A 27562-nucleotide genomic window follows, 5' to 3' on the forward strand; every position below is an offset into this window, starting at 1 on the left:
GAGGTGGTTTGGCCCGGGCCGCTCGCCGTACTCTCGGCCCCGCCCCCAAGGCGACGGAAGTGGGGTGTGGAGGTGTGTTCTACGCTGTCAGTGTCGGTGGCTCGCAAGTCGGAGCGGTCACCGGACTTACCGAGGCAGAGCGGGCGTCCTCTGAACCCTCGAGCTCGGCGGTCCGGAAGCCACCATGGACAACAAGGGTAAATTGGGACGGGCCATGGCTGCTGAGCCTAAAGCGGAGCCGCTCAGGGGTCCCCACAACCTCCCGTGCCTAGGCTGTGCTCTGGGAGAGGTCGCTTTCTAAGCTCGGGTTGCTAGGCTGGATGTGTTTTCTCTAGTCACGACTGAATCCCCCTCGCCGCTCCCGTATCTAGGGGATGGGCCCCGAGAGTATCCGCAGGCCCCACTCCCCGCCCTCCGCACCACGCTCTTTCCCAGTGCCTTCATCCAAAAAAGTGAGACTTTTCGGACGGAGTGTGTAGGCCTTGATTTCCTTATACTTGAAGTAGGAATAGGACTCCCTGCCCTGTTGGATTTGTTACTAGAATTAAAAGAAGAAGGCGTATTTGATGTGCTCGTCTAGTATGGTTATCAAGGTGTTTTATTAAGTGAAAAACAAAGTGCAAACTAATATAACACCTTTCATGTAAAAAAATAAAGGGTGTGAGTGGAACTCTACTTATACATGTATGTGTATATACGAGTATGTGTATGAGAGTAGACTTGAATCAGCATAGACTGTCTGGAAGTGTACAGGAGAAATTGGTAAGGTGAGTTGTCTCTGGGATGTCTCAGAACATAGGGCCTAGAAGAATGACTTTTCATTGTCATTTAGTAGAGCTTAAATTTTATGTCTTGGTACACTGACAGCTTTTTCAGAATAGAAAACAGATCTTCCAAACAGTAAAGTAGCGTCATCTCTATTCCCATCAACATTTATCATGTCCCTGAAACCAAATACCCTGAAAAGAAAATACAGTATTTTTAAAATTATTTTGCTTTTTAAGGTCGACAATTATTAACAAACTCTTTAGCCTTAAATCCTGTGAAATGAACTTGATGAATCACTTTTTTCTCCCTTCCCAGAGTTAATTAAATACTTTAAGTCTCAGATGAAAGATGATCGTGACATAGCCTCAGCAGTGGCTGCCATCCGGACTTTGCTGGAGTTCTTGAAGAGAGATAAAGGTAAAGAAGGTCCTTCTTGAACACTCTCGGCCTTAGGAAATTTTTCTAATGGCTGCTGGAAATGTAGAAAGTGAGATGCATGTTGCCTACAGAAGGTAATGCGGTCCTAGGCTCAGCTTTTGCCTTCATTTCATGTCTTTCAACCCGGATAGAGTCCTCAAATTATCATCCAAAGGGTTTCATAAATAAAATGTGCTTAGAATAAAGAGTGACCATTTTATACTGAGTTAACCGTGAAGCTTAAATTGCAGCAATAGTTCAACTTTACAAGTATTTATTGAGCTTCTGCCTTGTGCCAGATTCTGTGCAGATGCTACAGAGAATGTTCAGAATAAATTCTGGTATTAATATTCATTGTGATCTACTAATTCAACATTCTAAATGTAAGCATTTGGGTATAGCATGACATTTGCATAAGCAAAATAATAATAATGAAGCAGGCTTCTTTAATCTGAAGGCATGTGTCTCTAAGACCACCTTCAGTGTCTTCCCATTGTACTTACAACAACATTCGAACACCTTAGTCTCACCTACACTGCTTTGCAGACCTCATCTGCCACTGCTACTTGATTGCCTTCCATGTTGTCCCTCAGTGAACTGTGCTTCAGCTGTGCTGGCCTCTCTTTGTTTCTCATACCAAGTTTGTTCCCGTCTTGGGGCCTTTGCATTGTTATAGTCTGCCCCTGGATCCTTTCCTACTCAGGTCTCAGTTTGAATGGCCCTCACTCCAAAACGCCATCCCTGTTAAGTAGCTCCACCTTGCTCACTATTCTGCTTTTTTTTTGTCTTTATTATAGTCTGTAACTCACTTATTTCTTTGTGTGCTTGTTTATTGTCTGCCTCATCCACTAGAAAGGGAGCTCCACTAAAACAGAGCCCTATCTGTCTTGTTCACTGATGTATCCATAGCACCTGGAACAGTGCCTGGCTTACAGTGTGCATCCAGTAAATATTCATTGAATGAATGAGTGAATGAATTAATTCATTAATTGCAGACCCAGGATGGGGCTTTGATACTAAAATGAACATCTCATTCCTTGTTTGATCATTTCAGGAGAGACAATCCAGGGCCTGAGAGCAAACCTCACCAGTGCCATAGAAACCCTGTGTGGCGTGGACTCCTCTGTGGCAGTTTCCTCTGGCGGGGAGCTCTTCCTTCGCTTCATTAGCCTTACCTCCCTGGAATACTCTGTAAGCCACTGCCCTCCCCCAGGTTACCTTTCCACTTCTGTTTGGCTACAGATATCCTCACCTTTATCTGGATCTTTCCTTTGCCCTTATTTTACTCTTTTCTTCCTAGGATTACTCCAAATGTAAAAAGATCATGATTGAACGGGGAGAGCTTTTTCTCAGGAGAATATCACTGTCAAGAAATAAAATTGCAGATCTGTGCCATACTTTCATCAAAGATGGGACGGTGAGTAGATATCCATCATGTGTGATAATTAGGACCAAGGACTTTACAGTCAGACTATCTGAGGTAAAATCCTGACTGTGCCACTTACTGACTGTGCAACCTTGGACAAGTTACTTAACCTCTCTGTACTACAGTTTTCTCATCTGTTAAATAAGGGTAATAATAATACCTACCTCATAGAGTTATAGTAAGGATTAAACTAGATGTATGTGTAAGGGCTCAGCACTATGCCTGGCACATAGTAAGTGCTATATGAGTATAAATATAGGTATTATTATAGATGGTTGTCATTGTAAACAGGCAGAGAAAAACACTGGGACAGCATGGATGATTGATTTAATGAGACGTTTACTAAAGAAGTACCTGTACATTTATTATTGAATATACAGTAAATTAATCTGAATTATATCAACACAACAGCTTCATCAGCCTTACCACCCTGGAATTAAGACTGTTTTTCCCACAAAGGTTAGCACTGGATGGAGGTTTTCTTTTTAGCTTCCTTTCAGATGCTCTTGCAGTGATGTAGGCTGCCAAATGTTTATAAGTGAGGAAAGACAGGAGCCGCAAGTTAAGCCAGTCTCCCAGCAAAGGGGTAATAAAACTTTTAGAAGTCTCTCCCACCAGCATATGTCCTTTGTGCCACCTTAGTCTACACCGACCATAAAATTACTGACTTGCATTTTGACTTTTAAAAGTGCATCCTCTGTTTTATTACCCCCTTCCCAACCTTTGAAGTATGTCATTGAATAAATGACATAATGGATGTGAGTGGAACTTGCACAAAAACCAGTTACAAACAAAGCCTTTTCTGGCCAAGTGGAGGCAAGGTTGTGCCTGCCTCTCACTGAAACGCTTTCCATCCTCAGACTCGCTGTGCTGTCAGGACTCTGCAGGTCCCATTTGCTCTAGTGCAGTGTAATGTGTGCGTATGCTACCTGCATTTGAACATGCAGATGAATCACCTGGGGGCCTGATTAAATGCAGATTTGGATTCAATAGTTCTGGGGTAGGGCCTGAGAACCTGTGTTTCTAGTAAGCTCTCAGGTGAGGCTCAGAAAGGAGCTAGGGAGCTGTGTCCATATTCTTGCATTAGACAGTCCTCTTCATTCTTCCTGAGAACAGAGATTATATATAAGTGTCTACAAATTGTATCTGCACCACAAATATGTTATGTTTATCCCAGTGTTTATAAATTTTTACAAATTAGCCAACATTCAACATTGGCTCCTCTAGAAAAGTCAGATGACCTGGCAACAGTAGAGCACATGATGACAGCTGGAGCTGAGGGGCACTGGTCCCTTTAGCTTTTCTTTTTTGCCGCTGGCCCTCCTGGCCCACTGCACTGACATATGCCACCTGCCTGGTGCCTGAAGGTCCAGGTGTGCAAATTGAGTCTTGGAAATAGGGAAACCAACCCAAAAGAGCTTCCTAGAGCCTTCAGATATTTAGGCTTTTTGTGAGTAGCACAGCGTGAGTTCCACTTCTGCACCTGCTATGGGAATGGAGACCCATACTGTAGTCCTCTGTCAGAAGCTTTGTCCGCTTGTAGGTGGGCTTGAAACTCAGTGTACTATCAAGGTCTCCTTTCTGATTGTAGTTGACGTGTAAGAAAGCATACAGAGAAATTTAGGGTCCCAGGAACAGGCATTCCAGCGCAGACAGTATGGGTGATCGCCAGGGAACCTGCCCCTTTGATGAAGTGTTCTTGGTCCACAGAGAATATTGACTCACGCCTACTCCAGAGTGGTCCTGAGAGTCCTGGAAGCAGCCGTGGCAGCCAAGAAGCGTTTCAGTGTGTACATTACAGAGTCACAGCCTGATTTATCAGGGCAAGTACCTTTCCATTTGGCTAAGTCCCAGCTGCCATTTTGAAGAGCAAACTGAGAATTAGAACCCATTGTAATAGGAACCAGAATGTGCCCCTCCATTTGCCATACAGTCAGCATTGCTTTTGATTGTGCCGGTTCCTGCCCCTGGAAGAAAAATCACTGTGCATTTGCAGTAGGTCACAGGACAGGATTTAGCATTTTTATTTAAATAATTAAATCAAAGGAACAGCAAGAGATTGTGTTGATGAAAAGTTTTTATCAAGGAATAGATAATTCACGTCCCCATCTCTCCAGAAGATAATAAAAGCAAAACTTTTTTTTTTTCTAAATTTGTATCTCTTACCCAGAGTCCCTAAGAGTATAGTTTTCCTAAAATGCATACCTCTTTCTAAAGAATCCAAATTCTTGTTTTCTTAGTCCAAAGTCTTGGGATCTACCCCTCAGTCCATTAGTATTAACTGTTTCAAGCTAACGTGATTTATCACTCTCCAAATTAAGTGACTCATCAGATATCACTTTGGGGCTTTCTTGGACTTTCTCTAATGTTCTCAAAATGTCTTCTTCAGTAAGAAAATGGCCAAAGCCCTCTGCCACCTCAACGTACCTGTCACTGTGGTGCTGGATGCTGCTGTTGGGTAAGTGCCCGTCTTCCCTGGTCATGATCACCTTTCCTTGCCCATCCCCCGGGATGGCTCAGAGCAGGCTTTTCAGATTAAAGGTTTGAATCCCATCATAAAAATGCACTGGTAGCATCCCATCTCTTAATTAATAGTTGCCTTACACCTGCAGGCTCATTATGAGGTCTCCATAGTGTACGCAGAAGACAGGGCTGTGGGATATCACGGACACAAGTGTTAGTATATTTTAAGAGCAAGGTGCAAAGGTCTGTTGGGGTCAGCAGTTAGGGTAATTAGTGCTGTCTCTTCATCCAAAGCCATGGATTGTCCTCAGTGACATACTGGGGTGCTTTGTTTCACCCATGCAACTTCTCTCCTAAAACCGAGGTCACATGTTCATTCCTTGGACTGTCTGTGTATTTCACAAAACAGGAGTAAGCTCTTGGAAAGAAAACACATAATGACAGACAGTTAAGGAAATCAGAAATGTGTTCAAGAGAAAACATTTAGAGGAATTCTACTAATTCATCATTTTAAAAGGTAAATCATATTCGGATCCCTGTACCAGCCAGCCACCAAAAAAACAAAAAGTAAATTGTCCTCCTACTAGAAAGATTCTTAAATCACATAACACTTTTTCCAACTTCAGATCACATCAGGTTTTTAGATTTCCATTTTGTTTGTATTGAAGTAGAACATTAGTAAGATGAACACTGTATCAAGCAATTCTTGCTTCATTACACACATATGTATGTGCATGTACTGGGTAGCAGTGTGTGGGGTTGTGATCAAAAAAGTTTTAATGCCCCTGAAAACAACTGGTAACAAATGCCAGGGGCTGATCATCTCATGTTAAGAACTTTTTTGAAGAAAGGTAGCTATGGGAGGAATTTACTGTGATGAAAATGGAATATTAATCTTTGCAGATGATGAGGCTGCTAACAAGAGCCAAGAAAACAGCATAAAAAGGTGTTTTTTTTGTTGTTGTTTTTTTAATTTCCTTAGCTATATCATGGAGAAAGTAGATCTTGTCATAGTTGGTGCTGAAGGAGTTGTTGAAAACGGAGGAATTATTAACAAGGTAGGACATCAGTTCTCCCAATTCCTTGCCCAAGACATGGGGATGTTTTTCTGACCAAGAACACCAAAGCAGTATTGTATATTACAGTTCACTCTTCTCCTAAGCTTGTTTAGCTTCATGACCTCATCATGGTACTGAAATGTGGCCCAATTCCATAAGCCACTGCAGTGGTCAACAAGAATTTGTTCAAATTTCCTTCTCTGGAGATTGATCTGTGTAAATTAAGACAATGTAATTTATATTTACTCAAAATGGGCTTTAATTGAAATTGAAGTTTGTCTGGTTTTTGTTTTCATTTCAATTGAGCATATTTGACCTCAATATAGTATTTTATTTCAATTTCTCTATTGCTTAACTTGGAAAAGGTTTCACGAAAGTTTTTTGTTGTTGCAGTAAAATATACATAAAATTTGCCATTTTAAACATATTTAAGTGTACAATTCAGTGGCATTAAGGACATTCACATTGTTGTTACCATCACCACTGTCTGTTTTCAAAACTTATTCTTCCCAAACAAATTCTACCCATTAAATACTAACTCCCATTCCCTCTCCCCCCAGCCTGTGGTCACCTCTATTCTACTTTCTGTCTCTGATTTTACCTATTCTAGGTACCTCAAAAAATGGAGTCATATATTTGTCTTTTTGAGTCTGACATGTTTCACTTAGCACAATGTTTTCAAGGTTCATCCAAGTTGTAGCTTGTGTCAGAACATCATTCCTTTTTATTGCTGAATAATATTCCATTGTATGGATAGACCACATTTTGTTTATCCATTCAAATCTTGATGGATACTTGGGTTGTTTCTATCTTTTGGATTTTGTAAATAATGCTGTTATGAACATTGACATCTAAGTATATGAGTCCCTGTTTTCAATTCTTTTGCATATATACCTAGTAGTATAATTGCTATGTCATATAACTGTATATTTAGTTTTCCGAGGAACTGCCAAACTGATTTCCACAAAGGTTGCATGCACCGTTTTACATTCCCACCACCAATATACAAGGGTTCCAATTTCTCTACACCCTCACCAACACTTGGTTTTTTTAAAATTATAGATATCCTAAGAGGTGTGAAGTGATTTCATTGTGGTTTTGACTTACATTTCCCTAATTAATGATGTTGAGCATCTTTTCATGTGCTCAGTGTCCATTTGTATATCTTTGGAGAAATATCTATTGTTTTCTTTTTTAAGTCTGCTTTGATTCCAAAGACAGAATTACGTATATTTGTTTATACACTTTCTGTTGTTTCCACTTCGAATGTGCTATAAGAGCTCATCCTTCTCCATTTTCTCTGACTTCCCAGATTGGAACCAACCAGATGGCTGTGTGTGCCAAAGCACAGAACAAGCCATTTTATGTGGTCGCAGAAAGTTTCAAGTTTGTACGGCTTTTCCCACTAAACCAGCAAGACGTCCCAGATAAGTTTAAGGCAAGAGTTTTACATATTTGAAGAGGTACTTGAGTCTAAACTGAAACCTTTGAAAAACTGCAGGGCTAATAACAATGTGCCAGTAAGTTGTTCACTTCCCATTGCTATTTTCTCCAACAGAGATTAATTGGTGGTGTTGAACTTGGACTCACATTTGTCCCCAGAATCAGTTTTCAGTCTCTCCATCACTTCAGTAGCACTGTAAGAGGGTACTTCAAAAAGTTCATGGAAAAATAGAGTTGAAAGATAATACCAATCTTTCCATGAATTTTTTGAAGTATCCTCATATATGAGCTGAGAGGAGGCAGGGAAGCTGGTGGTGAAGAGTCCATGCTTTGAAATCAAGTATTTGGGCTCAGCTCCCATCTCCACCATGTATGAACCATGTGCCCCCAGACAAGTCCTTTCATTGTTATCATCTCCGAACTTCAGTTTATCTGTAAAATGGGATAGTATTACCTGGTTTATGAAGATCCTGTGATAATCCATGGGAAGGGCTTAGCACGGTGCCAGGCACCAAATGGCAAGCTCTCTGTAGTTACTCTAAATTGTTACCTTGAGGGGTCTGGCGGAGTTAATCCAGCACACAAACGAGGGGATGTGAGTTTAGGTTTTTCATTATACTTACGGATGTTGGCCATTATGCCACAGTGATCTGGCTCACTCCATGTTCCAGCTTATGCCATGATCTGGCTCATGGGAGCAACTCTGCCCCCCTTGCCAGTGTGTGACGGCTGGCTTCTCCCCATGTCCAGAGAGCAGTCTCAGGTATTATCACACTAACTGCTCAAGCCGAGGCCTCGCCAGTTCAGAGCCCTAGACGTGCAGGTGGACTAACATATGCTCTTCTTTCTTCAGTATAAGGCAAATACCCTCAAGTCTGTGCAGACGGGACAAGACCTCAAAGAGGAGCATCCATGGGTCGACTACACCTCCCCTTCCTTAATCACCTTGCTGTTTACAGACCTGGGTGTGTTGACGCCCTCAGCAGTCAGTGATGAACTCATCAAGCTCTATCTATAACCTCTGGGTCCTCTCCCATCAGCGTACAGCTCACAGAGTTGGGGCAGGCAAGTGGTCTCTTGACCCCCAGTGAGTGCAGCCAAAACTGAATTGTTTTTTAATGAAGGTTTATGGCTAAAGACAAAACCATAAATCTTGGAGAATCTTTTTTACTAATCTCAGCCTCATCTAAAAGGTGTTCATGGTTCTAAAACCCAACCTAAATTTTGTGCTTTCAGTTTCTAGAAACTTTCATTCATTTTCAGTTTCCAGAAATAACAAGTTCAGTTACTAGCCATGAAGACAGAAGATGTACCCAAGTCCACCTCCCTTCATCTTCCCCTGCACTTCATACTGATTTGCCAAAAGCATCAATGAAAGATGCCAAAAAGCAGGTGTTCCTAACAGCAGCCAGGCACCTCTGCAATAAATGACTAACAGCTGGCCAGGAAACCCTTTCCATATGGTGCCTTGTAGGAAAAGCAAGAAACATTTGCTAAATTTGCATCTGGCTTACAGATAGAGTAGAGGCTGTATGGAGAGAACACAAGGAAGGCAGAAACAGCATTTAGCAGTTGTACCCTTCATGGCTTACCACTTATAAAGATGCCTTCTGGAATATTTGTAAACTTAGGTTCTGTATCTGTAAAAGATGTGAGTTTCCTTTAAACGTGTTTGGGTCCTAAACAGCTTTTTAAAATTATACTTGGGAACCAATTCAGCATCTTTTCAAATAAATTATATGAAAGATTTTGATATGATGTTGCATTAATATTGCAAGCTGACCCAGGCCCAAAACATTGGCCATCTTGGTGAAAACACTATGCAGCCACATTCACATGCTTAAGACTCAAAGTTTCTCTCCCAGAATATGACTTCCTCTGTTTTTCAGATACTCACCAATAAAACAGTACTGGGGACTATTCTTAAGAAAGAAACACCTCAGCCCATTAGCCATTCTGCAGGTGCTCTGTGCTGGGCATCAAAGAATAACTGAAGTCTGGGGACAGGACACCCTGGGAGACTAGGTGCCTGAAAATATTAAGGAACTTTAAAAAGCATAAAGTCAACACTTCAGGATCTTTAAGAATTAAGTATAAAATAACCTTAGAAAAAATCAGGTCTTTAATTATAAGTGACCCATCAAAATAAATAGACATATACTATTTACACTCAAATAATTTTACATTTTCTTCCGTTAGAATTCAAGACTGGTATGTTTTTAGTAAAATATTCACAAGTATGAAAGCCCCTAATTTCTCCCCACTCTGAAAGGATAGCTTTCAGGAACTGATTCTTCTCAGATGTCTCCTAAAGTAAAAGCAAATGGAAGAGCTGTCCACCAAGTTCAGGGCCAGCTGTGTCCTGGTACACATTAGAGGCACTGGAATCAGCAGTCATCCTCCAAATCTGAGATCCCTATATCTGCTGTCTTGATAGCTCTTTTGCCACTTGTCAACAGCCCCTTCTCAAATTCTTCTTCAGTAATTTTGCCTTTTTTAAGCTTTTTTAAGAGCCTTGTGTCATTGAGAAGTTCCTCCATGTCCTCCTCTTCAATATCAGAGCCCTAAGTGCAGAAGAAAACAAACTACTGAATTTCTCAGCAACAGTGTTCTAATCAAACCAGCAATTTTTAATCAGGAACTATAAGCTTTTTTTTTTTTTTAAAGATGACCGGTAAGGGGATCTTAACCCTTGACTTGGTGTTGGCAGCACCACGCTCAGCCAGTGAGCGAACCGGCCATCTGTATATGGGATCCGAACCCGGGGCCTTGGTGTTATCAGCACCGCACTCTCCCGAGTGAGCCACGGGCCGGCCCAGAACTATAAGCTTTTTAATCAGGAACTGTAAGCTCTCAGATCAGCTTTCACAAATATAGTAAGTTCCCCACTCTAGTTGCCAACATAATATAAAAATTTGAAAGCCCCACACAATTCCTATTAAAAGATTCTATTACAATATAATCTGTTCAGAATTCTAAGTTGAAAATCTTTTTTTATTGAGACATAGTTGATTGTATGTATCCATGGGGAACAGCACTGAATATCCATATCCATGTGCAATATGTGATGCTCAAATCAGGGTAATAGTATATTCAACACTACACAACGTAATCACTTTTTGTGGCCCTTTACGAATTATTGAAATTTAGGTAATAAGGAAAACTGCAAACTTTACCTCTTCTCTTTTCCTTTTTTCATTCATCTTTTTCTTCTTTTCCTTTTTGGCCTTCTGCTTCGACCAAGCTTTATTTTTTATGAATTTTCTTCTCCCTTCATTTTCTGTTTTCTCTTTTCTTTGTTGCTCTAACATTTTCTGCCTCTGTTTCTCTCTAATTTTATCTTTAAATGGAATCGTGTCTGTGTTAACATCCACGGGCATGAAATCTGGAAAGTGCTTTCCTCTCAGCTCTGGCATCCTGGGCAGCCTCAGCAGGGCAAAACCTCGAGCAAGACTAGCAAAATCAAGATCTAATTAAATCAAAACATCAGAGTTAGCACACCAAAAATATGATAAAGACCAACAGTGGAAGATTCCTGATAATTCATATCTTTCTAACTAAAGGATTCAATGAATTCATTTTAGAATTAAAATAATTACATTTTTACAAGGCAAAAAGGAATATTCAGCAGGCAGTGGCCAGTTTATTCTGTCTACTCAAAGCCTAGGAAGACTTCCTTTTAAATGTTAAGAAAACATTAACTCTGACATATTTCTAACACTTTTTCTAAGAAAAAGCAATTTCATACTTGTAAGACCATCAGAGAGTTGAGATGGAGATACAATTATATGAAGAAAAAGTCCAACTTACCCTTTAATCTGAAGATCAGGTTGCATTCGTGCTTTGCATAAGCCTGGATGTATGACACAAAAGCTTTCATGCCCTTTTCAAACATAGCTCTGTCAGTCAGGGCCATGGACTTGAGCTTTGGCAGAAGGTCCACTGTGTTTTTCTGGAGTTTCATCTCCTGCAGGGGGCACTGCACAGACACGACATTCTTACCCTCTCTGGCTGGCATTAGGTCACCCCCAAGTCTTCCCCATTACAGCCAGTGCCAATAAAACCAAAGGCAAAAATTTTTCATCTTATTTTGATTTACTTTGTTTTGTTGGCTGGCTAGTACAGAGATCCAAACTCTTGACCTTGTTGTTATAATACCATGCTCTAACCAACTGAGCTAACCAGCCAGCCCATAACAACTCATTTTAATCTTAAATCAGAGACCTATAGCCCAAATCCTTCTCAAATACTTCATTTGATCTGAAAGTGTTTTGAATCTTTAAAAGAAAATTTACAAATCAAATTTCACATGATAATCCTGATTTGGTAGGAGAGTATGGCAACACGGGTCCCTGTTCACAAGTAGCAACCCTTGCCTGGGAACCAAAGTGCTGCCCCACAGAAGAGGCTAGAGGAGACCTAAAGCCGCCAAGGTCCAGCACTGACACCAGCAGCCCAGCCTCTGAGTTTGCTGCCCCTAATTTAAATTTCTGACCTCATGCTGGAGAAGAACTTTTCCAGCTATCCTGTCATTGAGCATTCTGTATGGAAAGAGAAGACAGCTCACCTTCTGGTTAATTGCAAGGAAGTTGATGTAGGACTCTTCCATGGGCAGGAGGAACACCAAAGCACTGCCGCCGTGGCCGATACGGGCCGTGCGGCCACAGCGATGCACAAAGGCACTGTGAGAACACAGGATGGGAACAAGCACCCAGGTGACGACAGGGAGCAGAGCTCAGGTTCAGCCTCATACAGACACAGCTAAAATGCTATGAAGAGCCACCAGACTTGACAGCTCAGTGCTGACTGGCCACTTATTAGTGTGAGAAATAGAAGAGCTGGCAATTAAAGAGACATTGCAAACAGGTATGATTCAGGAAGAGACATTTACTTTGAACTCTAAGTAAAACTTTAAAACATCCTTCTCTTTGATCAAACAGGTAGGGCATGGTCCCTGCAGAAAATCTGGGAAACAATGAAAAGTGTAAAGAATAAAATAAAAATGACCTGTAATCTCAGAAGTAACCATTATTATCACTTGAGGCATTTTGCTGTTTGGAAGCATATATCAGCTTACACTGAGGAAAATAATTGCAATTTCCATACATGGTGTTATGTATTGCTTTTTTCATTTAAACATTCAATTGTGCATTTCTTCAAGAACTTACACTACTTGAAAATACCTCTAATTGCTACAACATAGTATTACTACTGACAGTTATTCACTCATTTGCCTATTTTTGCTATTTAAAGCAATGTTTTGATGAATGTCATCATATCTTCCTCAGGATTCCCATTTCATTAGGGTAGGTTCCTATATGGAGAGAGGCTAATGTTTTATTATGCGGTACCTTGCATTGCTGGGAGGATCATACTGCAAAACCCAGTTTACTTCAGGAATATCTATTCCCCGGGCCATCACATCAGTGCACACTAAAATCCCGCTAGAAAAAGAGAAAACAGCATTTTGAGAAAGCAGGTCACCATCTTCATCGCTTTCAGTCTTTACTGATCTCAATGATGATGACAGTAATACACAGGTTCCAGAGTTTCTCACAGAAGCAAGGACTTATGGATGTTCATATTTCGATTTTTTTTTCTTGTTCCAAAGAATCTCTAGGACTTTACAAGTTCCCATGAAAATTGGCGGTGGAGGAAGGGGGAGGGGAACATCAAAAGGACTTTTAAATTTAGTATATTTCCATTTGAAAAACAAAACTGTAGGGCTGGCCCGTGGCTCACTCGGGAGAGTGTGGTGCTGATAACACCAAGGCCCCGGGTTCGGATCCTATATAGAGATGGCCAGTTGCTCACTGGGAGAGCGTGGTGCTGACAACACCAAGTCAAGGGTTAAGATCCCCTTACTGGTCATCTTTGGAAAAAAAAAAAAAGAAAAACAAAACTGTAGTGCATCTAATCCATTGCAGCTATTTAAGAAAACAAGTGATGAAAAATGCAGAGTGAATGTTAAGTGTTCTCACCACAAAAATAACTGTGAGGCACTGCATTTGTTAACTAGCTAGATTTAACCATTCCACAGTGTACATATACTCCACGACATCATGTTGTACATGATTAATACCTACAATTTTGTCTGTCAAATAAAAAAATAAAATACTTTTTTCATTTTCAAAAAAGAAAAGAAAATGAAAACGTGATATTTTCACTTTATGACTGAGGTACAACAGTCAGGTGTATCCCTTTGCCCTTAATGCTTTTAATGCAGCTGCTCAATGATTAAGAAAAACAGAAAATTATTTATACATCAAAAAGTTCACGGAAAAATAGAATTAAAAGATAACATGAACCTTTCCATGAACTTTTTGAGGAACTCTCATATGTACAAACAGAAACAAGCTATGATCATTAAGAGACCACAAGTTCCCAACTGTGACAACCTACAGTTTCCATCCCAACAAGGCTCCTTTCTGCTCTATTCGTTCAGTCAACAAATAGTTATCAAAACCCTCCACTGAGCCAGGCCCAGGGAAACCTGGGAACAAACACAACATCCAAGATTCCTGTTTTCATGGAGATTACAATCTCACAGGGAGATCCAATAACTAAGGAAGTCATCCCAGCAAAGTGGAAAGCGGGGTTAGGACAGAGGAATGGGGGGCTCTGGGCAATGACACAGAGAAGATGTGATGACTGGGTTGGAGAAGGAAGAGAGTCCAGGCAGGGGAAAGAAATGTGTGGAGCATTACAGGCAAAGGGAGAATGGGGTGAGTTTGGGGACCTGAAAAAGTGTAGTGTGGTACTAGATCTACCATTTCCAATGAAGCCAACCCACCTTTGCAATTTGCGAAAGTCCATGAAGATCTTATTGCGCTTATATTTCATCTTTCCATGAATGCACATTATCTTCACGCTTTTCACCAGTGCCTCCAGAGCTTTTCCATAATATTCCACACAGGCACAAGTGCTGTGAGAGAGGACAGGGGTCTTAGAGGCATTGGCCACATTTGTCCTCCTACAACTGGGGGAGGGAAGCAGCAAGCAACAGATGCAGCAGACATAACCTCATCATGAGCCCTCTTTTGGAGAATGAAGGAGTATGGCTATATCACCTTCTGCTAAACTCTGGATCTGAAGCCCTTTCAGCTGATGAAAGGCAAGTCTTTTCACAAAATCCCTTAAACATGAGTTAAAACCCCAAGGATGTATTCCCACTGCCTAAAGATGTTCAAAGCCCGGGAATCCTCCTGTGCCCCTGAGAAAGAAATTTTGTTCTGAAGTAGTCATTCAGAACAAAAACAGTGACATCCTAGACATAGTCTTATTAAGATTTCAAAGCACTCCTGCTTTTCCTTGGGGGACTGCTTCTTCCCCAGTTAGTGGGATTCCCAAGGGCTCTACAGATAAACCAAGTTAGACCAATCAGATCCTCTCTCCCAGATATTTTGTCGTTTTTTTTTTTTTTTTTCGTGACCAGCACTCAGCCAGTGAGTGCACCGGTCAGTCCTATATAGGATCCGAACCCGCGGCGGGAGCGTCGCCGCGCTGCCAGCGCAGCACTCTACCAACTGCGCCACCGGCTCGGCCCATCTCCCAGATATTTTGGACTTGGGGCTGAGTCACCCAAGGACAAAACAGGGCTGGAGCAGGGTCATCCCAATGAATATGTGTCCTAGAGAGATGGCCCGTGAACTCCTGCCACAGAGCTCTCTGGGATTCCCTGGATGCTGTCTTCCCTAGGGGCTTGGGCACTCAACTTTCTCTTTGAATCTGTGAGCTATTTGCCCAGTAACCTTCTATTAAAGTTTTCCCCCAAACCCATTTTTTCTTAACTGGAAGGATCGCAAAGTGATTTCACGTCCCTTTGGACATGAGGGAACTGCCGCTTACTGCGAGGCAACGACAGTTAAGTGGCAGAGCCAGAACCAAGGTTTGATCCCTTTCAGTGTTCCTCCCACTCTACCAGGCTGCAGAATTCCAAAGTGGGCTGACACCTGTCTACGCAAATACTTCCACCCGTGCTAAGTGACCGCAGCCAGATTCTTCACTGTTTCCCACCAGGAGTCACATGAATATACAATAAAGCAGCATTTTACACAATAAGGGCCACTACCCACAGATCCCAAAAGCACTCTGGCAAATCCTAAAATCAGTTTAGCGGGTCTCAACCAGCTTTTAAAATAAAATAAAACAGAATAGAAAACATCAAAATGCATCTTCCCTATAGAGTACACAGTTTTGCGAAAACTTTTATTTTCCTCTGTGTGTACCAAGTTGTATTTCTTACTGTGGGTCATAGTCAGTCAATACAGCAAATGCACTTTATTGATGGAATGATGGATGGAAGAGAAACATAAAGGGCAGTTAGCTCACTTTGTTAGAGTGTGATGCTAATAACACCAAGGTCCAGGGTTCTATCCCTGTACCGGCTAGCTGCCAAAAAAAGAAGAGAAACAAAATTCTTTTGGTACTGCCAAAAATCTACACAGATATATTTGGAGGAGAGGTGAAAAAATACACAGTCCAAAGAATGCACATATCTGTTCCTATCTTGCCTTCCAACAATAGGACAAATCCCAACTGTGGCACTCCATGGGTGGCTGGTCAATGGTCATTCCCAAGGGCCGGCCCATGGCTCACTTGGGAGAGCGTGGTGCTGACAACACCAAGTCAAGGGTTAAGATCCCCTTACCGGTCATCTTTTTAAAAAAAAAAAGGTCATTCCCAACCACTTCTTCCTTTTTCAGCTTCTACTACAGAGGCTGAGAAAGTTACACACTCATTTTCTCTACCATTCTTGAAGTGACAGGCTGCCATGTGACCCACTTTTGGCCCACAGGATGAACTCACAGCAGTAGTCAGCTAGGGCAGAGGGGTTTCTGAGAAAGCTTTTTGCTTTTCTGATTGACAGGGACAGATATAGCTAACATTGCCCTACCCACTCTGCCTTTCCTCCTTTAACTGCCTTCAGCGCAGACACAACAGAGTATTACAGCGGTCATCTGGAAACTATGAGGTGACATATAGGAGGAAAAGGCCAAGACAGTCACAGAACGTTAACCATGACACTGCTGAGACATTAAACCAATGTCAGAAACTGCCTACCTTTGGACTTTTTACAGGAGAAACATAAATCCTACTTGTTTTAGGCACAAAAGTTGGGTTTTCAGTTACTTGCAGCCTAAAGCATCTGAGAAAACCATCCTAGATGGAACTGAAAACCAGAGGGCCACATGCCTCTGTGCATTCTGGGAGTGGCTAAATCCCTGACTCCCTTAAACCAGAGTCCAAAAGGATTACCTGAAGAAGACTAGGTGTTTTTCCTGCTTATGATTTCGAAGAAAATGTATCAGCTGATTAAATTTTTCATCTGCCTTACATACCTACAAAATAAAAAGGAAAACTAATAAAATAACATAATAAAAAAAAACTATAACTTATTTTCAGTTTCAGCCTTAAATTTTAGGGAATGTAATTTCCTCTCTGAATAGGACAGACCTCAGTCAGAACGTTAATCAGTCTACCTAGCTCAGGGTACACGTCAACAAGTGCTGCTGACTGTAAATGTTAATCTAAGTCATGAAGTCCTGTAACTGAGCGAACCTAGTCATCTAATGCAATAGTTCCCAAATCCCAATATACAGACACATACCATGCTGGCTATAACACCAGCTCTATGGTAGATTTTTAAAAAGCAGATTCTTGACACAGCATACAGACTCCAATTCAGTAGGTCTAGGACTGGACCCAAGAATGCATATTACTTAAAAGCTCCCCAGGAGATTATGATGCCACATTCAGAAATTACTGCTCTAAGGTGAACACAGATTTCCAGAAAGGAATGTACATACTTATTTGAAAGACCTCTATGGAGACGGACCCCACAGTCTCTCCTAATAATGCAATCAAGTGCTCCATTTAAGCTCCCATATTGGTTTTGGGTTTTTGTTTTCTTTTGGAAGCTGGTATGGGGATCTGAACCCTTGACCTTGGTGTTATAAACAACATGCTGTAACCAACTGAGCTAAGCAGCCAGCCCCAAACCCTAAATTGGAGACATTAAATTCACCTGAACACATTCCCCAATTTTTAACAAAAACAAATTCTCAGTTTGGAATTTCTTCTGATGTACTCAGACATGCCTAAATGCAATCACTTAAATGAATGCAAACTAGCAGAATGCAACAGCCACCCCAGTGGATGTCCAAAACTAACATTTATTAGTACTTACTATGTACTAAGCCCTGTCCTAAACACCTTTACATGGACTGATTAATGAATCCTCAAACAACCCTATGAAGTAAGTACTACTATGGCCCCCATTTACAGGTGATGACTGTAAGTTCATCCAGTTAACGTAGTAAGGGGCAGAACCAAGACACATGCCCAGGCAGTCTTGTTCCAGCGCCCAAGCTCCCCACACCATGCTATATACTTGAGTCCTTCCCTCTGCCTGGAAACAGCCAGCCTCCTGCCGTGCCCAGTCCACTCTCTGTCAGAAATGTCAAGGGTCGGGCCGGCCCATGGCTCAATTGGGAAAGTGTAGTGCTGATAACACCAAGGCCAAGGGTTCATATCCCTATATAAGGATCGCCGGTTAACTCACTTCAGAGAGTGTGGTGCTGACAACACCAAGTTAAGAGTTAAGATCCCCTTACCGGTCATCTTTTGGGAAAAAAAAAAGAAAGAAAGAAAGAAAGAAAAGAAATGTCAAGGGCCAGTACAACTCCCACTTCCCATGAGCCCATGTAATTTCAACAACACTCTCCCGGGAGTTGCACTAGGGGTAGTTTCTGATTTGCAAACTCATTCTACCTTTAATCTAACTGTAAATTGACACAACACAGCAGCCTCATCCACCTAGCAGTCTACAGCAATAAAGACACCCTGGTTTTGAAACCAGCCTCCTTCTTTGTAAGCAGCAGTGATCAGGAGCTGAGGAGCCCTTTTGGGCCTAAAGAGAAGCCCCATCCCTGGGCTGATGGGATGATGTGCCTTGTAAGCAGGGACGCTGGCCTGTGGGTTCTCCAAGCTCCCAAAGGGTGCTGCGTCCGCCGCTGCCCACACTCTGGGAAGCCTTGTGGTCTATCCCAGTGACCGGAGAGAATGGAACAGGTGAGGGGGTGGACTCATTACTAAATCAAATTTCCAAAAGCCTGTCCACTGCCTACTGAGGAAACTACAGAAAAGGGTAGCTAGGATTTACTACTACAGATTCAGCTATTCCCAGATGCAGTTCAAAAATACAGAACATTTAGGTTACAGAGAAGAACAAAGGCTCCTTTACAGTGAGTCTGTCCCTTGATTTTGTGTGTTTCACCAGCCCATCTAGCTATGCCCTTCTGTGTGATGCAGACATATTCCGACAGGCCCAGCAACCAGTGTAAGATCATGCCTGCACCCAGCACACCAGGCATGTGTAATATAAATGTTCGGCTACCTGGGGGTAGGAGATTCAGAGACACTGTCCTTGGAGACTGTGCTTAAAATACATTTATGCCCAAGTTAACTTACTTATTCACTCATTTAACAAGTAGGACCACCTAGACCGTTTGTCCTAGATCTGTCCCTAAATGCATTTTATTTTATTTTATTTATTTATTTATTTATTGTCTTTTTCGTGACCGGCACTCAGCCAGTGAGTGCACCGGCCATTCCTATATAGGATCCGAACCTGCAGCGGGAGCGTCGCCGCGCTCCCAGCGCCACACTCTCCCGAGTGCGCCACGGGCTCGGCCCCCTAAATGCATTTTAAATATGCCACAGGGTCTCTTTTTATAGATTCATGATTCTAATAAATTGTGAATTCCTAGAGCACTCATCATAATACTAAATTGCAGGCCTGAGCAAGAAGACGGCCAAGGTGCCCACCATGTAGTAGTTCTCCAGGCGGGAGGGGGTCTTCTGGGTGCTGCTGGCTGCCACACCCTTCTCCTTCACCGAGACCCGGACAGGGTTCCGGAGGCCCGCTCTCACCAAATTCTCCACTTCCTGAGTCTGAGTGGCAGAGAAGAGGCCTGTTCTCCTCTGCTTTGGCAAAAGCTCCAGGATGGTGTTTATGCTGAAAAGAGAGGGCTCACAATTAACCCCTAACTTACTAGCATCATCAGCAAACAGAGCTTTGTGATACTAAACAGATATTTAAAAAGACTGGAAGAGAAGCCTTCAAAATATTTATAATAGATACTATTGGGAGGTGAGATTATGAGGAATTTTTGTTTCTTCTTTATACTTTCATTTTTCCAAGGTTTCTCCAATAAAAGCATATAACTATACTTTTATAATGGGGGGCAATTAACAGAGCGAAATTAAGAAAAAACTTTTGGAGACTGGAAACCACTGAGCTGTAGACTTTTGATGGGTGAACTGTATGGTATGTGAATTATATCTCAGTAACACTGTGCTAAAAAAACAACAAAAGGAAAAATTTAAAGAAACCATGGAAAACACATTTTCAAGACACGTTGATATGTGTAAAAGAAAAAAAAAAAGAAAATGCATTTTGAGAAAATCAAGATAGAAGAACTGGAATTAAAATTGTGTGTTTAGGGCCGGCCTGTGGCTCACTCAGGAGAGTGTGGTGCTGAGAAGACCAAATCAAGGGTTAAGATCCCCTTACCGGTCATCTTTAAAAAAAAATTAAATTAAATTAAAAAAAAAACAATAATAATAATAAAATTGTGTGTTTCAGGGTATATATTTAATTTTTTAATCCATTTTGAATTGATTTTGGTACATGGCAAGAGGTACAGTTCTAGTTTTATTCTTCTACATATGGTTGTCCAATTTTCCCAGCACCATTTACTGAAGAGGCAGTCTCTTCCCCAGTGTGTGTTCTTGGTGCTTTTGTCAGAGATAGATGACTGTAGTTGTATGAGTTGATTTCTGGGTTCTCTATTCTGTTCCATTGGTCTGTGTGTCTGTTTTTATGCTGGTACCATGCTGTTTTGGTTATTATTGCTTTGTAATATAGTTTAAAGTCAGGTTGTGTTATTTTTTTTGCTCAGGATTGCTTTGGCTATCTGTGGTCTTTTGTTATTACATATGAATGTTAGAATGGTTTTTTCCATTTCTGAGAAGAACGTCATTGGAATTTTGATGGTGAAACACTTCAGGAAGTAGAATTGGGCATGGGCAAAGACTTTATGAATACAACCCCAAAAGCACAGGCAACCAAAGGAAAAACAGACAAATGGGATTATATCAAACTAAAAAGTTTCTGCACAGCAAAAGAAACAATTACCAGAGCGAGAAGACAACCAACAGAGTGAGAGAAAATATTTGCAAACTATACATCTGACAAAGGATTAATATCCAGAATATACAAGGAACTCAAACAGCTTAACAGCAAAAAACAAGTAACCCAATTAAAAAATGGGCAAAGGAGCTGAATAGGCATTTCTCAAAAGGAAGATATACGAATGGCCAATAGACACATAAAAAAATGCTCAACATCACTCAGCATTCGGGAAATGCAAATCAAAACCACTCTGAGGTATCATCTCACTCCAGTTAAGCTGGCTAATATCCAAAAGACTGAGAATAATAAATGCTGGTGAGGATGCAGAGAAAAGGGAACCCTCCTAAACTGCTGGTGTGACTGCAAAATGGTACAGCCTTTATGGAAGATGGTATGGAGATTCTTCAAACAGTTACAGATAGATCTACCATATGACCCAGCTATCCCACTGTGGGGTATATACCCAAAGGAATGGAAATCATCATGTTGAAGGGATAGCTGTACTATGTTTATTTCAGTGCTATTTACAATAGCCAAGAGTTGGAACCAGCCTAAATGCCTATCATTGGATAAGTGGATAAGGAAAATGTGGTGTATCTACACAATGGAATACCACCCTGCTGTAAAAAAGCATGACATATTACCATTCGCAGCAACATGGATGGACTTAGAGAAATTATATAAAGTGAAATAAGCCAAGCACAGAAAGAGAGATACCGCATGTTCTCACTTATATGTGGGAGCTAATAAAAATAAATAAATAAATAAATATACAAACAAATAAATGGCGGGGGTGGATAAAGACACAACAATCACAATAATTCCTTGAACTTGTTGAGATAAGTGAACACATATGATATTGATGCAGTGGGGAAGGAAGAATTGGTAAAAACATGAAAATCAACAACACTGTATATTGATAAGTTAAAAAACAAAATATAAATAAAATAAAATTGTGTGGTAGAATTTGAAGGCTCCAACTACCTAATGATTTGAAATTCAAATGTCATTAGTGATAAAGGAATTCCATTTTGCTCTCCTTTTCCACCAGTATCACCCAACTACCCAAAGCCAGTTAAGTCCAAAATCTGGTACCTTGCCTCAAATCCCATGTCCAGAAGTCTGTCTGCTTCATCCAGCACCAGGACATCCAGGGTTCTCACACAGCTGGCCAGATCCAAGCCCTCTGCCTTCCTTCGGAACATGTCCTCTAAGCGGCCTGGAGTTGCCACAATGATGTTCCCACTTTGGAAAGAAAGTCAACACACCATTCATTCACATGTGGTCTATCGCTGCTTTTACACTGCAACAGCAGGAGAGTAACTGCAACAGAGATCACATGTCCACGAAGCTTAAAATATTTACCATCTGGTCCTTTACAGAAAAAAGTTTGCCAACCTCTGACCTAGAGCAAGTTATTCAATCACTGTAGGCCCTAGGTAACTCATCTGTGAGATGAGAATATTAATAGAATTAAAGAGAATCTTATGTAAGATCACCAACTGGCAGACTGAGGGCCAGATGTGGCCCCTACAAACTGGCTGACTTGCAGGGTGTGTTTTTATTTTATTTATTTATTTATTTATTTATTTTTGTCTTTTTGTGACCGGCCGTACCGCGCTCAGCCAGTGAGCGCACCGGCCATCCCTATATAGGATCCGAACCCGCGGCGGGAGCAGTGCTGCGCTCCCAGAGCCGCACTCTCCCGAGTGCGCCACAGGGTCGGCCCGCAGGGTGTGTTTTTAAAATGCGGATTACATGCCAACAGCTAAAAAAATCAGGATACACATGAATCTGGAATTCCATCTTGAATTTTTTTTTTTTTTTCTAAGATGACCGGTAAGGGGATCTCAACCCTTGGCTTGGTGTTGTCAGCAACACACTCAGCCAGTGAGCAAACCAGCCATCCCTGTATAGGATCCGAACCCGTGGCCTTGGTGTTATCAGCACCGCACTCTACCGAGTGAGTCACGGCCGGCCTTCCATCTTGAATTTTAAAAGTTCAAAACCTGGGCTGAGCCCGTGGCGCACTCGGAAGAGTGCGGCGCTGGGAGCGCGGCGACACTTCCACCGCAGGTTCGGATACTACATAGGAATGGCCGGTGCACTCACTGGCTGAGTGCCAGTCACAAAAAAGACAAATAAATAAATAAATAAGTAAGTAAGTAAGTAAGTAAAAGTTCAAAACCTGGCAATACTGAGTCCAGAATCTTGCCAGGCAAGTACCAGCTGGAGATGAGTACTGGGGGCAACTACTGGCCAGCTCCTCACAACCCTCCCAGCCCCCTGCCCCACTCATTTATATCATCCTCCTGACCCTGAGGAAACTTGAGTTTGTGGAGCGTTCATCAGAGCCTTATGGCAAGGAGCCAGCAGAGCAAACTGGGAGGCTGGCCTGGAGAAAACGCTTTTTTGTGGGGAGGAGATTGCTGAAAGGGGCACTTACGGTTAGGCCTCCATCCTACATTGACTCCTCTCGGGTTCAGTGCCAAGAGCAAGCAACAAAAGGAGCAGAGGCAAGCAAACTTACCCTTGCTGCTTAAACCTCTCAACATCTTCTGCAGGATTCCTGCCTCCGATCCAAAGAATCTGGCTAAAACAAGAAATGGGTCTTTGAGCAAGTCGGGCAAAACAACAGCCCATAGCTGACAGGGACACTGCATCCAATTTACCTGAACTGTGGGAAGTGCTTCGTGAAATGCAACAGGACCTCATCTATTTGAATGGCCAGCTCTCGAGTGGGGGTGATGATTATGGCTCCAACCTATCCAAGTAGAGGTAAGGGACACAGTTAACAGAGCTGAACACACACGCCCCACACCCTCTGTCTCACAGTGGAAGGTCCCAGAGAAACAGTACTTTCTGGACTTTCTCAGCATCATCTGGTCACAGCACATAACTACAGATTCTCCTAGACTTAATGACACAGTTACATCCCGATAAACCCATCATAAGTTCAAACTATCTTATGAAATATTAGAAAACGCACTTACATTAGCCTGCAGTTGGGCAAAATCATCTAACGCAAAGCCTATATATAATAAAGTGTTGAATAGCTCATGTAATTCACGGAATACTCTACCAAAAAAGTGAAAAACAGAATGGCTATATGAATACTCAAGGTACGGTTTCTACTGAATGCATATGGCTTTTGCACCAACGTAAAGTAGGAAAAATCATAAGCCAAACCATCATAAGTCAGGGACCATATGTATTTTGAATTTCAGTCATTTATTGTTATTAATCATGACAGTTACACTCTATAGTCACCTTGAATACTGATTTAGTTAATATTGAACCACTCTTTCTAGGGGAAACACAGGGTTAGATTCCTCCGAGTCTCTAGTCACATTTTTGTCAACCATGCCGTATATTACCTTGTTTTATGTGTTTCTACTTAAAGACACCGTATTTAATATATACTATGTTGACTTACATTGAACTCCTGGCCAACAGCACTATAACTCACACCTGAACAAAGTTTATCTTACACATGGATTTTCTCCATAGGAACATCCCAGCCTTCTTGTGCTCAGGAACACTAGACAGCACTTCAGCACTACACTTGGGGGGTGTTTTGTACAGCAAAATCACCCACAAAAAGCACCAAAAGAGTGCAAAAAACATGGCACTAAACAGACCACGAAAAGGACACTTGTATATGGCAGGAGAGCCAAAACAAAAGGCAGCTCTGTGCATGCCCCTGAATGACCTGAAGTCCCCAAGCACTGATTTGGGGGTTGCAAATCTTAACAGGCAGGCAAATTTGGAAATACAGAAGCCACAAGTAGTGAAGATCAATTGTCTTATTTTCTCATGTTTTTGACCAGCTTCTTACTCAACTTTGAATTCTCGGTGACTAAATGAAAATAAATCACTTTAGCTCTCCTCACCTGACTCTTTTTTAACTTCTCGTCCCTTCTCAGAAGAATTTCCAGGATAGGGATGACGAAAGCCAGTGTTTTGCCACTACCTGTGACCTGTAAAGGCGGAGAAAGTTTTGGGTTGCTTTTCTTCACAGTTTATTTGAGGGAACACATGAGGACAGGCTACATTTACACAAGGTACTCACTGCTTCTGCGGCGACATCTTTGTTTTTCATGAACAGAGGGATGGTGGCGGACTAAAGAGAGAAATTGTAAAGCACTGGTTAGAGAACGCCATGAAGCCCTAGGGACATGCTGGGTGGCTTTGGTCCCCACCAGAAAGGGGACTCTGAGTAACCAAGGCACCACAGAGGCGTTGAATCAAACATGGCAACAGAGTCTACAGTGACGGTGTGGTGGAGACAGCAAGCTCAGCTGGGAGTCCTGAATTCTAGTCCTCCCTCTCCTACTTCTCTCTAGACCAGGGAGGGGTTGAAAACATTGTGTTTTAAGGTCCCTTCCAGCTCTAGTATAATAGACCAATGATTCAAATAAACTCTTTCATTTTAAACACTGGAGGACCTCCAGATTTTACAAGAAGCCTGAGCCCTTTGGTTTCAAAGATCAAAGTGGCAAAACCTGAAATAGATTTAGGTTTTGGCCTTGAGGTCACTCCCTCCAGGACTCTGCTGGATCCCTAGAGCCTGAGCACACCCCATCACAGCATGTGTCATACTATTCCAACTGCCTCTACACAAGTGATTCTCAACCTGATTTCTGTCACTCACCAACCCCCAGCACAAACATCCAAGGAACATTTGGTGATATCTGGAGACACTTTTGATTGTCAAAACCCAGGAAATGGAGGCTGCCACTGGCATCTAGTGGGTAGATTCTAGGGATGTTAATAAACATCCTACAATGCCCAGGACAGCCTCCACAACAAAGAATTTTCCAGTCAAAAATGTCAAGAGTGCCAAAGTTGAGGACCCTGCTCTTGACCACTGCTGTCCAGCAGAAATATAACATTCATGACTTTAAGTTTTCTAATAACCACATTAAGTAAAATAAAATAGGTGAAATTTTAATAATATATTTTATTTAACCCAATATCAAAAATACTGTCACTTCAACATTTAATCAATGTTAGAAAATGAATGAGATATTTTCCATTCTTTTTTCATACTAAGTCTTCAAAATCCAGGGTGTTATTACACACTTAGAGTACATCTCAATTTGGACTAACGGTACTTCAAGTGCTCAATAGCCATGTGTATTAGTGACTACAGCAGTGAACAGACAGCTCTAGACAATAAACTTTTGTGTGTACTACAATCTAAGGCATGGCATGCAGAACTCCCAGACTTTATCTACAGTTGTGCCTGCTGCTTCTACATCTTTCCTGGGGATTTTACGGACGTCTCAGAACTTTCTTGATTCTCCCTCTGAAACCTGTTACTCCTCCCAGCCGTCTTCATCTCAGTAAATGGTAACACCACGCGCCCAGATATGAGGAACAAAAGCTCAAGGTCCCTCTAGATTCCTCTCTTTCATAACCCCCACATCCAGTCCCTCAGCAACCATCAAGCTATCCCGAATTTGACTTCTCAATATCCACTGCTTCCACCCTGCTCCAAGTCACCATCATCTCTCACCTGACAATGGCGTCCTAACTGACTTCCCTGCTTCTTCTCTTACCCCTCTAAAGTCCGTTCTCTACACAACAATCATACCCCTTCCCCTCCTGTACAGCTTCCCATGCATTTAGAATCAAATCCAAGCTCCTACAAGACCCTGCACAATCCAGCCGCTGCTTGGCTCATCTTACACTACTCATGGCACTCAGCCACAAAGGCCTTCATTCTGTTGCTCAAAGCTCACTTCCAGCTAGCCCCAGGGCATCTGCACTGGCATTTCTCTCTCCTGGAATAATCTGCCCCAATCACCCCACAGCCAGCTCCTTCTCAATTATTCAGGTTTCGGCTCAATGACACCTCTTCAGAGAGGCATTCCCTCACACTCTATCTCCTATCCTGCATCTGCTCCTCACTATTACATCAGTCTGTTTTAGTTCCTTCATAACACTTACAACAAGCTGAAATTATCTTATTCCTTTATTTCTTTCTCTAGCTCCTGCACTAGAAAATAAGGCCCATGAGTAGGTACCAATACTGCAGAATACCCGGAGCCCAGAAAAGTACCTGATACATATAGGTCCTCAATAAATACTCCTTGAATGAATGAATAAATCGGGTCAGGGCGCTTTGCTTAGCCCACATGATAACAAGAGCAAGTAACATTTACTGAGCTCCTATGTGCCGACATTGTCTTACTTAATCCCCACGACTACCTTATGTTATGGGGATGTTATTTTCCTCATTTCAGAGAAGGAAAATGAAGCCCAGAGAGGTTAAGTCGTTTGTCCGCGATCTCACAGCCAGAGGGCAGAGCCAGGATACGAAGCAGGCACTAAGGCCCCAGCACCCAAGGGCGGGTGGGGCAAGATCCTGGCGCAGGTGCTCTACTGCCGGCCGCCTCTGCCTGCCTGATCATTACCCAGCTTCGCATCACCCCAGTACGGGCAGCCTGAAGATGTGACAAAAATCCCATGGGATGAGAACACAGGGCTCGAGTCCTGGTTCGATCATGTACCGGCCGTGTCCGATTAAGCGGATGCTTGCCCGCTCTCAGCCTCACTTTCCCCACCTGGCCCCCGGGGACGGATACCTGCACCGGCGTCATGTACGGGAAACCCAGTTCCCGGAGCGCACCCAGCACCTGCGGGTGCAGGGGCACCTGCAGCGACTCCCAGGAACCCTCCGTCACGTGCTCCATGGCGCGCTTCTCCGCCGCCTCCATCGCCACTGCCACGCGAACGCCCCCAGTGCATCGCCAATGAGCACTTCCGCTTCCGGCAGCGCCC

General features: G+C 42.3%; 2 protein-coding genes across 2 annotated transcripts; one reads left to right on the forward strand and one right to left on the reverse strand.

The window, feature by feature from the left end:
* The first annotated feature begins 66 nt into the window (after positions 1-66).
* On the forward strand, positions 67-9328 carry EIF2B1 (eukaryotic translation initiation factor 2B subunit alpha). The gene is made up of 9 exons (XM_063086574.1): positions 67-197; positions 1084-1185; positions 2240-2376; positions 2486-2602; positions 4322-4438; positions 5005-5069; positions 6057-6132; positions 7445-7570; positions 8429-9328. Exons 1-9 carry the CDS (start codon positions 185-187, stop codon positions 8591-8593), a joined length of 918 nt encoding a protein of 305 aa, XP_062942644.1. The 5' UTR covers positions 67-184; the 3' UTR covers positions 8594-9328.
* A 386-nt stretch (positions 9329-9714) lies between these two features.
* On the reverse strand, positions 9715-27493 carry DDX55 (DEAD-box helicase 55). Its single transcript, XM_063086871.1, has 14 exons — positions 27367-27493; positions 24846-24896; positions 24667-24753; positions 23446-23537; positions 23304-23366; positions 21869-22018; positions 19405-19594; positions 16834-16916; positions 14369-14500; positions 12927-13019; positions 12143-12257; positions 11386-11554; positions 10752-11044; positions 9715-10139 (listed from the first exon to the last, which is right to left on the reverse strand). Exons 1-14 carry the CDS (start codon positions 27472-27474, stop codon positions 9963-9965), a joined length of 1803 nt encoding a protein of 600 aa, XP_062942941.1. The 5' UTR covers positions 27475-27493; the 3' UTR covers positions 9715-9962.
* Positions 27494-27562: the final 69 nt, after the last annotated feature.

Source organism: Cynocephalus volans, chromosome 2 (assembly GCF_027409185.1).
Source record: "Cynocephalus volans isolate mCynVol1 chromosome 2, mCynVol1.pri, whole genome shotgun sequence".
Lineage (NCBI taxonomy): Eukaryota > Metazoa > Chordata > Mammalia > Dermoptera > Cynocephalidae > Cynocephalus > Cynocephalus volans.

What these genes read in the sequence shown, in the direction of transcription:
- EIF2B1 (XM_063086574.1), top strand. An exon ending in CTTTCATCAAAGATGGGACG is followed by an intron (nt 2,603 to 4,321) that starts GTGAGTAGATAT and finishes CTTGGTCCACAG; the next exon opens with AGAATATTGACTCACGCCTA. An exon ending in ACGTCCCAGATAAGTTTAAG is followed by an intron (nt 7,571 to 8,428) that starts GCAAGAGTTTTA and finishes TTCTTTCTTCAG; the next exon opens with TATAAGGCAAATACCCTCAA.
- DDX55 (XM_063086871.1), bottom strand. Translation starts at nt 27,474, where the DNA reads ATGGAGCACGTGACGGAGGGTTCCTGGGAGTCGCTGCAGGTGCCCCTG. An exon ending in AAGATGTCGCCGCAGAAGCA is followed by an intron (nt 24,754 to 24,845) that starts GTGAGTACCTTG and finishes CCGCCTTTACAG; the next exon opens with GTCACAGGTAGTGGCAAAAC. An exon ending in GACATGGGATTTGAGGCAAG is followed by an intron (nt 19,595 to 21,868) that starts GTACCAGATTTT and finishes CTCTCTTTTCAG; the next exon opens with CATAAACACCATCCTGGAGC.